Source organism: Ruditapes philippinarum, unplaced genomic scaffold, assembly GCF_026571515.1.
Source record: "Ruditapes philippinarum isolate M1 unplaced genomic scaffold, ASM2657151v2 ctg1252_1_1_1_1, whole genome shotgun sequence".
Taxonomy (NCBI): domain Eukaryota; kingdom Metazoa; phylum Mollusca; class Bivalvia; order Venerida; family Veneridae; genus Ruditapes; species Ruditapes philippinarum.
The window spans coordinates 57,756-71,117 of NW_026854308.1; the positions used below are offsets into that span (position 1 = coordinate 57,756).

Below are 13,362 nucleotides of genomic sequence, written 5' to 3' on the forward strand. Positions count from 1 at the left end.
AAAATGATTATATCTGATACCTTGTAATTCTATTTCGTCATAGAAATACCTAACTGCTTCAATCACAAATCGCATATATCCATCGCATAGTTATGCAACAAAACTTTAAAATAATTTTCAAAGGCCCAGATGATTTTTAACAATTCGGAACGTATATTGATTGCTTTGCAAATGAGTAAATAAATATAACAAGTAAGACCGACGTTTTCGGAACGTAGCGCCATAAAACGCCATAATGTCTTATCGAGGGATTACACGTTTTCCTAAGTTCTATAAATTTCGAATCATTTACAAATATTATATAGTAAATGATTCGAAATTTATATTTATAGATTTATAAATATTTGAACGCATAGAATGATAAATAAATTTTTAAAAAGACTTAAATGTTAAGTACAATTATAAGTCTTTACCAATTAAAGATCGAATAAAATCTAAGTGTAATAGTATAATGATACAAATTGTGCATTTTTCATTTACCTGCAAAAGAGATTTAGATACAAAAATAGACTAAGTTTGAATTTTATATATACGATTTTTAAAAATATTCATTTATCTTATTGGTATAGATCTTGGATGAAGAAATACTTATAACTTTATAGTGTCAGAAGTGTTTACCTAACAAATATGCGCATGATTATGATCAGTGATTCATTCAAACAGTTGTATTTGTTGTGGTGCTCTGTGTTTTATATCAATATTTCACATACTTTGTTTTAGTGAAATAGATCAACTATATCAAAAGCTTTTAGTTATGTTTATTCATTTAGTTTATAAGACTTTGTTTTAGTCCGATAGTGTTTGAAGTAGCTATAAATTTTATGAAACACACACGAATCCTTACTGAGAACAGCATTTATTATTTTATAAATAAAAAATGTTAAGCACCCGTCATTTTTTGCTGTAGAGACATTACAAAATGATGTCTACAATTAGTCTTTCGTACATAGCATCAAAGCTTTAAAACACTTGGTAAATTATTAAAGACGTAAACACAGGCAAGCATTTCATGGGTCACGTACGTTTTGCAAAATGCAGTTCATTCGTGTGATTTATATGGGTATATATACAGGACATTCAGCATTATATTTAAAGTAGAAACCGATTTGCGGAAGCACAGCGGTGATAAATTTTTAACATGCTTTCATAAGGGATGTTTGACAAGGCAATCGAGCGTCACTCTGGCTACCATTATTACACCGCTACGAGCAGGTTAGTGAGAAATATTGTCAGATTTAAAAAGATAACAGTAAGGCCAACCTATTTATCTAAATTGTTATAATAAAAAATGTAAGCTTACCGGTCCGGATTTGTTTTTAACAGGACATTCTACAATATACCTATTCATTCCTAATTTGTAAATGCTTTATGAAATAAATCCACTGTTATGTATTCATAGTATTTAATAATCTTCTGATGAGTGTGAAATAAAAGCCTTATTTTCCAACGTCGTCATTACGGTTCTTCTAGAAATATTGTCGGATTGCTTTCAAGCTCTCCTAAAGGAATTCTCTTATGATAACAAGTCTTTGTTTTGTGTACTTTGTTTTGTTGTTGTTGTTTTTGTTTGTTTGTTTTTTTTATCAATTATAATTGTTTTTTAAATTTACTTTTTTCATTTCTTAATTCATTTTTTTATTAATCAATTATTGATTACTTTATTTTGTTTTAAAGGGACTCCACTGAAGTTTAACAGTCCAAAAACATAACATTTGAACTTCTTACATAAATGAGCTGGGGCACTTAAAACAGACATATATGCAAAGATATTTAAGAAATATACTTTGAGATAAATTGAAAATCGTATTTATATGGTTTTCATAGCCCGATTTGATTGTAAAGCGTTTAAACGCTTTTCATTTTTGGTCATTTTTTCACAATTGGAATAATTATTCTGGAAAAACGAAGTGCGCGAATGATCTGAGATTTTGCACAAAGATTAGTGATCTAAACCTACATCAAATGGTACATTTATCTGGAAAAAATATTTTCAGTCCCACCATGTCAAAATACCTCAGTGGAGTCCCTTTAAAGTTAGGTGGTTATAAGGGTTTGAATGGGGCTTCATATTTCATAAAATATAAGTTATTAAAATTGTGTAAAATGCCTCTAGAATAATCTGAAAACACGTATATTGTTTTAGATAAGTGTATTCATAAAATATATGAAGCAGAACTTATTTGACTGATATGATTTTGTTTTCTTACAAACAGAACATTTGAAATACATTTTGCTAGAGTTTTTAGGTTGCACGTACTAATGTTCTGGTTAACATCTATCAAATTATAGGAATGAGTTGTTTATATACCTTCTTATGAACAAAAAACAGGTTGCCTACATCTGTATTAAATATCTGTCAATTAGTTAAACTGTAAAACGGTAATAATAAGACATTAAGAAATGTTTGATACCCTTGCTATAGAGTTTAAAGTTCTTCTTACGGCCATTTCCGCGTCAATGATACGTATTTAACATTTGGAAATATTTATGAAAGGCTTTGAAGCTTCGTTCTGGTAGTTATCTCTGTATCCTTTAATTCATAATGAATGTTTTTACATTTTTACATTGACAATGTATAATGTTTGTAAATCTGTTTGTAGACTACTTTACAAAACCGGACATTCATCACATTAACCAGTTATAAGGTACAAATCTTTTTATAGAAATATTTATTGATAGTTTTTAAAATGCACATCAAATCTGCCTATGTCAACGCAAGTCAGTTTGTTTACTTTTTCAATAGTGAGGCCCCATTTGTTTAAAGAACGCACGGGAACGCAAAGTTTGCACGATTACTAACTATAATAATTATCAAGAAGAAGACATCAGGGAGTTCTTTTTACGCACTTTCAAAAACTTTTTGTTGGGTATTTTTTTATTGTTTCTTGGCATTTCGTTACATGAATACCACTTAGCATCAAGGTCAATGTCACATATATGGAATTAGAACGTGACCGCGTAATAAGAGATAGTATTAGTGATATAATAAATTCTGATGTTGAACTGTAAGTGTTTCGAAATGTTTTTCTTAACGGATTGCATTCCCTTTGTGCTGAGGGGTTTCTTTTAATGGTTGAGGCATCTGTATTGCAGCCACCATTTATTTCTGCCCAACTAAATTGGTTGGAATTACTGAAGTATATGAATCTAGTAGCTCCAGCTGGTGAGGTTTTACTTAAGTTTGTAACATACAGGTAAGCCAAAATCATCTTTCCTGTTCGGCGCCATATGACCTTAACTGTGTTGGTGGACCGTAAAACCAAACCAAACCGAACATATCAAACAGAACCCGATCGCAAGTAGACAACCAGCCGATTGAAACAATGATAAATCTTAACGAAAGTTGGCATGAATAACACATTTTATGGTTGTGCAAATTAAAACAATTGTTGCGTTTAGTTCTTGTTTTGCATACTAGTATACCTTGATTAAAGTAATCTTTTCAATAAGATAGTTAAAATTATACCACTCAGATGAGTTTTGTTTGTGCAGCAGTCGCTTGCCCTTTGAAGGTCATCTGTCACCTGGACGTACGTGATTTTCAATGAAAAAAAAAATGAAAATAATACTTTTTTTCTAACGTATGTTCATTTGTTCTTCACAAATAACGGCTTTTTTTTATAGAAGTTTCTTTTATAACAATATAATTATATTGTAAATAAAATAGACGAATTTGAACATTTTGATGAAAATTTAAAATTAATTAAAGGCGGAAAATATTGTAAAAGAGCTTATTGCTCGACTCGTCATATTCACATAGATTCATAGATTTTAGGATGACACTAAAGTTTTAACCATGTTATATTAAGCTAAACCTGAAAGTCATGGGTCGTTAGGCTGTATGATGTTAAATTATGAATACCGACAAAAAATGAAGAGCGCTATTCACGAAACACATCCCCTAATGATCTCCAGTTGGACTAACATTTTCAATTTTGCTTTTTCTAACCATTTAGGTTTCCACTGAACGTCACCTTACTGTTAAATGTTGAATTCTGCTTAAGCCGGTGCTAGAAGGCATGGACGGTAACTTGCACTTTCTAGTACCGTCAATGAACAGGCACAATCAAACCGAGCCTTCAACATTTTCAATTTTGTCGTGTTGGGCTTTCTTTAGGGATTTTGTTTTTCTATATTTTTTTCAGGAATTTAATATTTTTAATATTTAATTCAGGAAACGACTTTAGTAGATTTCTATATTAGAATATAGATTATGTCAATTAAATATTAGAAAATATAAAGAAATATAAAAAATCCCTAAAGAACGCACAAAACGACAAATTGAATATGTTAATGTACAGGCGATTATTGAACAATGTTATTTGCTTCGGAAAGTGTTTATTTGATCAATGAAAAAATACATATTTTATACATGTTTATCTGACGTTGGTAGAACCCATAGATTTTCTTGTTACATTTGTCTAAAATTCAATTCGACTCGTCGCCTATGGACACGGACAAAATGTTTATTTAAATACAACTGTACTGCATTAAAAATTCAGTTACATTTGTGATATTGAATTGCAATTGGTCCTGTGTGACCGGGCGTTTGCGGATTCCTTGTTTCGTAAACGGTTAGTGCTTTTGTTGACCATTGTGTTTACTTTTGCTGTTGCGAGTTCGTACTTTTATACTTTCTTATAATAATGGTACTAAGATTGCCTTCCGCTTCAGTTACACCTAAATTTATTTTCATTTTGTCTATGTCATTTCTCATTGTATCATGATTTGAAGTCAGTACAGCCCTCATGATAAACTTTAAAAATAACTTAGCTGAAAGTAAATCAGTGGATATTTTGAAATGCATTCCTTTCACTGACAGATGATGCAACTTGTTCCGCCATAATTTCGACACATCCATCACATCAAACGAAGCACGAACCAGACGCATTACATTGTTCTTATAGCAGTTGGTCTGATAATTAAATGAGGTTGCGGGGGAACATTTAATAGTGATCAAGCGGTAAATTATCAAAACATATCTTAAAAGGAAGATTGATGTGGAAAGAAACAGTCCGTAAAATTGAAATCACAATTTGTGTACATTGATATTAAAATCCTAGGTGTTTCAATGTTGTATTCCAGAACTTACGCTAAAATGTATACGTAGTTTATGCTTTGTTAGAAATGATAAAACTCTTTAAATAGCTAAGCATTATAAACGATAAAGAGATGTTATATTTGAGAATAATGATAATTCCAACAGCTCTCAACTACTTGCATTTAAAGTACAATATTAGTTTTATACATTGGACATTGTAGTTAAATGAAACAAAAACATATAATTTTTTGAATGAATGGTAGACACAGAAGGTCGTATGTTCGTTTGCATATAATTTTGAAGAAACCGAAAACTTTTTCGTGTAACTCGTTTGTTCATGTAAGCAGCATATCTAGGATAATTGAAGGATCGGTTAATGATGGAGAATACCGATTAACGAACAGACTGAATTAACGAAGTTGTCACGTTTTCCAAACTTTCAATATCAGAAATGAAGTTTGAAATTGAATAAAAATCATGTTTTAATCGCATGATTTTATAAAAAAAAAAATAGAAAACGAGACGAATCGTACTAAAACTTAAACACTTTATGCCGTTTAGAATTGTCATTGATGTGCTACACAAAAGAAATGGAATTTCTAAACGCCTAAAACGGCAAAATTGAATGTACTGGGCGACATTTTAACTGCCTCCACATGGCAAATACAACACTATTGTGCCACAAGCTTGTTTGTTAACAATAATTACCCAACATTGCCTCCACATCTTCTCTTTACAGGTGTTTAATGCTAATAATTATGTTTTATTTTTACAAACAGACAATAGTCATGTTTGGCGATATTCATACTGTAATATAATTGAAGCAAAATGTACAACTAAAACGCTTCTAGCACAGGCTTAAGCATCATTTAATGATCCCAAAGGACCAAATGATTTTTAATACTAAGGTATTTTTAATTAATAATACTAAAAACAATACAACAAGACATGTAATGTTCATAAATATTTTGTAATCACTTCAATTTGGCATGATAAAGATTGTTTTTAATTATGTAGGCATACATATACCATGTTCATAATCCAATACACTTTTAAAATCTACTAAGCCATTTTGTATGTTATGTTAACAATGCAATGATGATTATCATATTGATACTCAAAAAGCTAATAAGGTAAAGTTGAAATAAGTTCTTGGCAGTTAAAAGTGATATCACATCCTTGCAATCCGACAAGAAATACTGTACCACTGTATTTTGTATTAACAGTATATTGAGTTAGGTATAATATCATAAATTATGATGGTTTTGGTATTTCAATCTTTGAATATTCTGAGCATGTATCAACAATAGCCTACACTATAATTTATACTTCTATTTATGCGACAGCAGAAATGCTTTTACCCGTTTCCACTTTTGTTGTGTGTATGTAAAATTCATATAATACAATGTTGTATATTTTTCAGCTTTCATCGGATCTTTGTTCTGACATCAATGCAATACTTGAAGATCTATTAACAGGCTCTAATTTAATGTAATCCCTATCCATTGCTAGTATAACTCTTTGTCCACAGCCATTCGTAAGTTTCCTTCGCTCCTTGCTTAATTCGCCTAAATTTTCATAGTCTAATCTGCTTCTATTACCGTTAAGGTATGGCTTAGCACCCCTTTGTGAATGAACAGTTCTCGTTTGGAAAGTTCCATTAATTTTAGCACTTTGTTTGTACAGACTTTGGCGACGAAAGACAACGGTCTCATAAGTTGAACCACTAGAATGTCTTGGTAACATTCTTGTAAGGCAAACACAGCAGGGAAACCACATGTAAAACAATGTCACCAAGTCCGCCTGAAATAGAAAGTATACATATAAGACAACACTGTAAACATATGGATACTCGTTTTTTTCTAATCTTAGTTGACATCAAATTAATTACTAGGAACTAGATTGTACGTGGTTAGTCATGAGTAAGCAGTGAAATATTTTTTATTTTTTCCATCTTTTCTTACTTAATTAACTGAACGCAAAACTTTATTGCTGCTTACTCTAGAGATTGTACAGCAACTATAATTACTCTCGTTCATGAAAAAACATGACATTTTCTTTTAGGCTTCGTTTTATTTCTACAATTGCTCTGATTTAACTTTGTCAATGTAATTATAATTTATATTTGCTCATTGCCGCTGAACAGCTAATGTTATAAACTTTGATCATGTCGCAAAGAATGCTAAAAATGTTAAAGGACAAAACAATTTTTCTTTGGGTCATTTAAAGTGGTTTAGTCTACAATGGGAACATTTTCATAAGTATTTAAAATAATAGATGAACACAACAGAATTGTATCATTTGGATATTTTTTTTATAAAATATTTCTTGAAAAAGTTCAAAGTGATTTAGTTTGAACATCTTTATGATAAATAATAATATTTTGTTCTAGAACATTTTATTATCTCCTATATAAATATGTGTAATATCGGACCATGTATCTCTCACTTGCCAACAATATCCATATATAATTATTTCGTTATTTCATGTTTTGTCTGATACTACATACTTTCAACTTAATTATTTATTGTATTGCAAACCTTCCATTATAGACCAATTCACTTTAAGTCATTTCAAGTTTTTATCAGATAATCCTGACAATGGGATTCAATTTCCTACTAGAGCACGGAGAACGGACAAATGTACATGAATATTAGATGAAAATAATGGATAACACGCCAAAGTTAAAAATAAAATATGATATATATCTACGAATGTAGTTCTCCAAATCAAATGCAAATTGTATCGTTTATAACAAAAGTAATCAAAAAACCTTACCCTAAAACTTTCATTTGTGAAACCGTAGATGATTGGATTTGCAAAACTATTTGACATCGCCAGCCAGTGAAATATTATAAATAATGTTGTTAGCGTCTCCATGGACACGGTTTTGAAGAGTTCTGGGCGAAAGTCAAGAAGCAGAATGAATAGATGAAGTGGGAACCAGCAAATTCCAAACATTGCAACAACAATTATCAGCATCTTTACTACCTGAAAATATATTAAACTTCTTGTTATATATAGGATTTTACCAGTTTTCACTTCTAAAATTATTTTAAATGTTATGGTGTTAGCATCTGCACTTAAAAATATTAGATAAATTTGTTCTTTACCGGACAATTACATGATACATCATAGTACATGAAAACAACCTTTATCATTGCAAAGTATCTATTTCACACAATACTGAAAAGATGAAGATGTATAAATACGTCTATGCAAGTACTTTAAATTCTTATCTAGTTGATGTATCATAATCTAAAAAACTATGAAATCAACTTGCAAGGTACAATTTCATTTTTTTACAAATAGATTATATAGAAAAAATGACTAAATTGTTAGTTATTGCAACTTTCTATTATTTCAAATTTCCTGATAAAACTTGTTACAAGTTCGTCAGTATTGGTTCATGAGCACGTGCACAATGTTCTGTAATGATATCATTCACAGTTGAAGAAAACATAACTGATAACTTAAATAGATGTTATGGCACAATCAAGGGATAAATTAAGATATTTATACGCTATGTGTTTTTCGGATAACCAGTTTCTAAGACGTTGAGCATTCTTTAGGGATTTTGTTTTATGTCCTATTTGTTGTCAAATGATTATTTACGATACATAAATATACTAAAGCTGTGTTTACAAATCGCATAGAATGACACTTTGCTTATTATATAATATAGATAGAAAAAATATAAATTTTCGTTCTGTCGAAGCCTGTAATTGAAAAACAATCGTAACAATGCAGTTATCATCGCATCTCATTGGAAATGGTTATAGTGTTTTCATTATAATATCATACAAACACAAATGATATATATCTGTTGACAGTGGCCTATAACATCCGATTTTGAAACATCCAATAAGCATTTTGCCTTTGTTTAATTAGTCAAAATAAAAAAATGAGCTCCGTATAACGGATAAATGATGTAACGTTTATAATACACTTTCGGCAGTATGTTGAAACATCTGGTTTGAAAGTTTTACATCATATTTTCATGTCATGCTAGAAGGGAAAAGGCGCACTAGGAGTAATTACATACAGTAATTAAAACAATAATTCCTGATCTTCACTCGTACATAGATCCATCATCATCTCATATATTTGCTTATAGTTGACGTTTTGGAATTAAGGAGTATGATTTAGATTAAGTTCTGGTATTTAATGTTTTGGCAGCATATACTGTGGATTAACCATTTTCTTGCATTACACTCTTTAACCGTACAAAATGCTTACAAACTTCACAGAATGTAAACCTATTATTGAATACAAGCACGCCAACAACCAACTTTCAGTTTCATCTTTTGAGTGCATTTTAATTACTTCACATTTGAGACAGAACGGGTGTGAACAGACCTGCGATTGTCTCTAAAAGCTAAGTTAATTTAATATAGCAGAATTATTCATAATATATGTGAATTGTGCTTGTTATTATTATAATTCGACTGATGCTAAATAATTATTATAAAAGGAGAACTGTGAGTGAAATATGTTCTTCCGAAATATTGGCAAATTAGACCATTGCATTTGCTTGAAAGTATGCAGACAGATCCAAGCTTATAGCATCAATAAGTTTTGGCTATAGAAATGACTTACAGATGTTAAATACATCAACAAATAGATTGATTATGATTTCTAACAGGCAATTAGCATTTAACACCTTACTTTATCGTATTTTATTACAGACGCTTTATCATTAAAATTGTTACAAAAGATAACTTCATCATAGTGATACATTATCATATATTTTACATTTATATAATTATTATTTTATAGGAACCGATCTACACGGTGGATTTAATGGCGATCTTTTTATACAAAGTAAGACTGTTGTAACCCAAATGCATTTACATATCGATAAAGCAACCCCACCACTAGCTTATATTTGCAATTGATTTTTTTTTTAAATTATTGTTTCAAGAATTAAAATAAAACTTCTGTTAATAATGTCGTTATAAGTATACCTCTGTTGTCGTTCATGTTATATATGTATGCTGTAATTAGGTGCGGTTGAGACCGTGCTAATTTTTATTTACTTTTTGAAAACATTTTGAACGCATATAACTCCCTCTTCATATTCCCCACCTTCTGTGGTTAATTTCGTAAAATTATTAATAAGACAGAGAGTTTGATGAAATTATTCATTCTTTGAATTATCAACAGAACCTAGTATGAATTATTCTAACTTATACTTCTTTATTATCTAGAGGACGTATTTTTGGAAAAAAAGTTTGTTCATTGATGCTAGATAAGATCTGCATTTGAGATGATTTTGTCACGATAAACTAGTCGCACAGCTAACATATTCAAAGACAATAATAAGCAAATGCAGGAAAAAAGCAACATCTGAAATCTTGCTTTCATGATACTTGAAAAAACGTAACAGTTATTTATCTCTACAAAACACATAATTTTATTGCTTAAGCTATTGTTATATATTTCCTTGTACCGGGAAAGACATGAACAATGAGTATCCCTATGTTTTCGTTAAATGCCAATTAAAATAATGTATTAAGCTCGTGATAAAACCTCTATGCAACGTTTATATTTTTATGAAAATTTAATCACCATTATGCATGAGCAAGAAACATAAATTTTCTCAAAATCATAAAGAATCTTATACAAATTGCTACGGAACAGCTTGATAGTTTCTTCATGAAAAACTTACACTTAAGTTTAATATCAAATGGCATGTAAATGAAGCAAATGATATTTTTTGTCTTCAAATATATACGATTTATTACTTACATCTAACCAGTTTCAGACACAACGCCTCGGACATCTGGTGGTAACTATTCACAACGATAAACATAAAAACTATCAATAAAGAGCAAAAGATGTGTTTCAGGCCCAATCAAGCTACCGTTCACGCCCACTAGCACCGGTTAACCTTTGAGGGCATCTTAATATGTGTACACAGTACAGATATCGCAACATAACAAGACTAAGAGTATTATTCCTAATATTCATAATAAGAGAAATACTTTTGAGAAAGTGAAACAATGAAAAGCGTTCATATAATAATGTGTAAATAATCTACATTTTAAACCTTGCAAATTGCAAATAAAGCTGATATGAAATAGACAAGAACTAGCATTAAATATTAATTAAGTTGTTTTATTTTCCTTAGAGCAAAATGTACCAAACACATTCTTAAACAGTATTTGCCTTAATCAAACATGTGTTTTGTTACTTTTTAATTAATTGTCAGGGAGGAACACATCTGATTAAGTTTAATCTATAGGTATTTACAAAGAATGATAGCATGTGCATTCTATAAAATGCATGGAAATGGCGTACTTGATTGTTACATGCACGTAGAAATATTAAGAGTCTTAACAATTATGTGTATTTTTATTTCCAGTCATTCATTTTTAACATGTTTTTAATTAATTAATTTAATTAATTTAAACATGTAAAAATTGTTTTTTCATTGCATCTGATGTGTATATATTATGTGCAATGTCCTAAAGTGCATTCAGTGCTTGTCTAATATTTATAACATTCTGTTAAAAATGTCCCGTGATAGATAAGACTCGCAATCAATGAGAGAAACTGATATCGTGTAAATATCTTATGCAAACCGCTTGAAGGCTTTACCGCCTACATAATTAAGAAGATATTTGAGCCGCGTCATGACAAAACACACATAATGGATTTGCGACCAGCATGGATCCAGACCAGCCTGCGCATCCGCGCAGTCTGATCAGGATCCATGCTGTTCGCTATCATTTTCTCTACTTGATATAGTGTTTGTAAGCGAACAGCATGGATCCTGATCAGCCTGCGCAGGCTGGTCTGGATCCATGCTGGTCGCAAACGCACTATGTTGGTTTTGTCGTGACGCGGCTCATTTGCAGTGTGTACATTACTATCAATATATCATTGTTACACATATATACAAGTGTTTCGTAATTTATCTGTTCTTATTTCCAAATTTGATATTTTTGGATTGATAATAAAAATGAAAACTAAATGAATTAAATTTGTATATCTTGAGAAAAATATATTCATTATTTTGTTAAAACATATTTTATTTAGTAATTTTACAAGCTTGTATCATTTTACATCATATATATTGGAAAACAAGCATCAAACATATTTATATCTTCCCATATTCGTATTCATTACTTTCATTAGGCATTCCTGTGCAGTTTTATTCTTCTATTTTAAGTGATATAAAAAAAAAACTGACCATTTAATTTCATAATAAATAATGTCATATTTTCAAGATTATTAAGCAAAACTAAATTCAAAACAATATATCATCTTAAACTGTATGTTTAGACATTTGTATGGCGTAGTAACAGACAATATATTTTCAGCTTTGTCTGTTACTTGAACATGGACGCCTACTGTCTCGACTGCTGTTGAACCTATGCCAGTGTATATGCAACACTTCACGGAAAACACAAAACATAAGAATCTTTGGTCTTTAAATCAAGAGTATTTACTAAGAAAAGCTGCAAGAAAAGCTGTGAGTGATTAATTGACAAGAAGCAGTTTCTCTTATTATAACTAACAAGAATTGACAAAATGATATTAGACATTCATGGGGAAATGAAGAAAATAATTTGTTTTAAGTGATCCGGAAGAAACGTGCTTCAGTCGAATTGGTCTAAAATGAAAGGTCTGTATTAACATAAATAGTTATGATGAGGTATTTAGTACCATTTGTGCAAAAACATAGAATCTTTTTTTCTTTTTTTTTTTTGTAAATGACATTAAATATTGTATATGAAATATTATATTTCACCATATATTTGTACTAAATAACCTACAACTCTTCTTTCAACATTTTTTTTTTCAAAAAATGTTAAGAACTTCAAAATGATACATTTCCATTTTTTTATCAATATTGGAAATATTGGAAATGCGATCATTGTAGACCAGACCATATCAATGTATATATGATCGCTTAAAGTATACATACATGGAATCACAAGAGTTGCTTATGAAAAACCATAGCAGTTTTGTTCTTAGTTTTTTTGTTTGTTTTGTGTTTTACTTTTTAAGCGGAAAACAAACACAGAAAACTTAGAGGAGGGTGCTGTTGTTTTTTGTCTTGTCTCGTTTTGTTTTTACTTTTAATGTTAAAGCAAACATTTGTGCTTGCAATGCACTAAATAATTCAAATCACAAAATGGCAGATCACTTCAAATGAAAGTCGTTGATATTAATTTTTTTTTTGCTTAAGATGTTTCTATAAAAATATTCTAATAAAATGTCAAATTTAAATAATTTTTTTCCTAGCCTGTTATATGTTACTCCTTTATCATGGGTATAAACTGAAAATATTTGCTTTTGAAAAGTTTAAC

The 13,362-nt window shown here is 30.1% G+C and overlaps 1 protein-coding gene across 4 annotated transcripts in view; it reads right to left on the reverse strand.

Moving 5' to 3' along the window:
* Positions 1 to 6,256: 6,256 nt before the first annotated feature.
* LOC132739753 (substance-K receptor-like) overlaps positions 6,257 to 13,362 on the reverse strand; it is a 50,252-nt gene continuing 43,146 nt past the window's right edge. For all 4 annotated transcript variants that reach the window (XM_060727540.1, XM_060727541.1, XM_060727544.1 and 1 more), the window contains exons 2-3: positions 7,820 to 8,032; positions 6,257 to 6,844 (exon numbers count right to left, since the gene is read on the reverse strand). In XM_060727540.1, the coding sequence (XP_060583523.1) occupies positions 6,461 to 6,844; positions 7,820 to 8,032 (597 nt within the window). In that variant the 3' untranslated portion in view covers positions 6,257 to 6,460. The remainder of the gene's footprint in view (positions 6,845 to 7,819; positions 8,033 to 13,362) is intronic.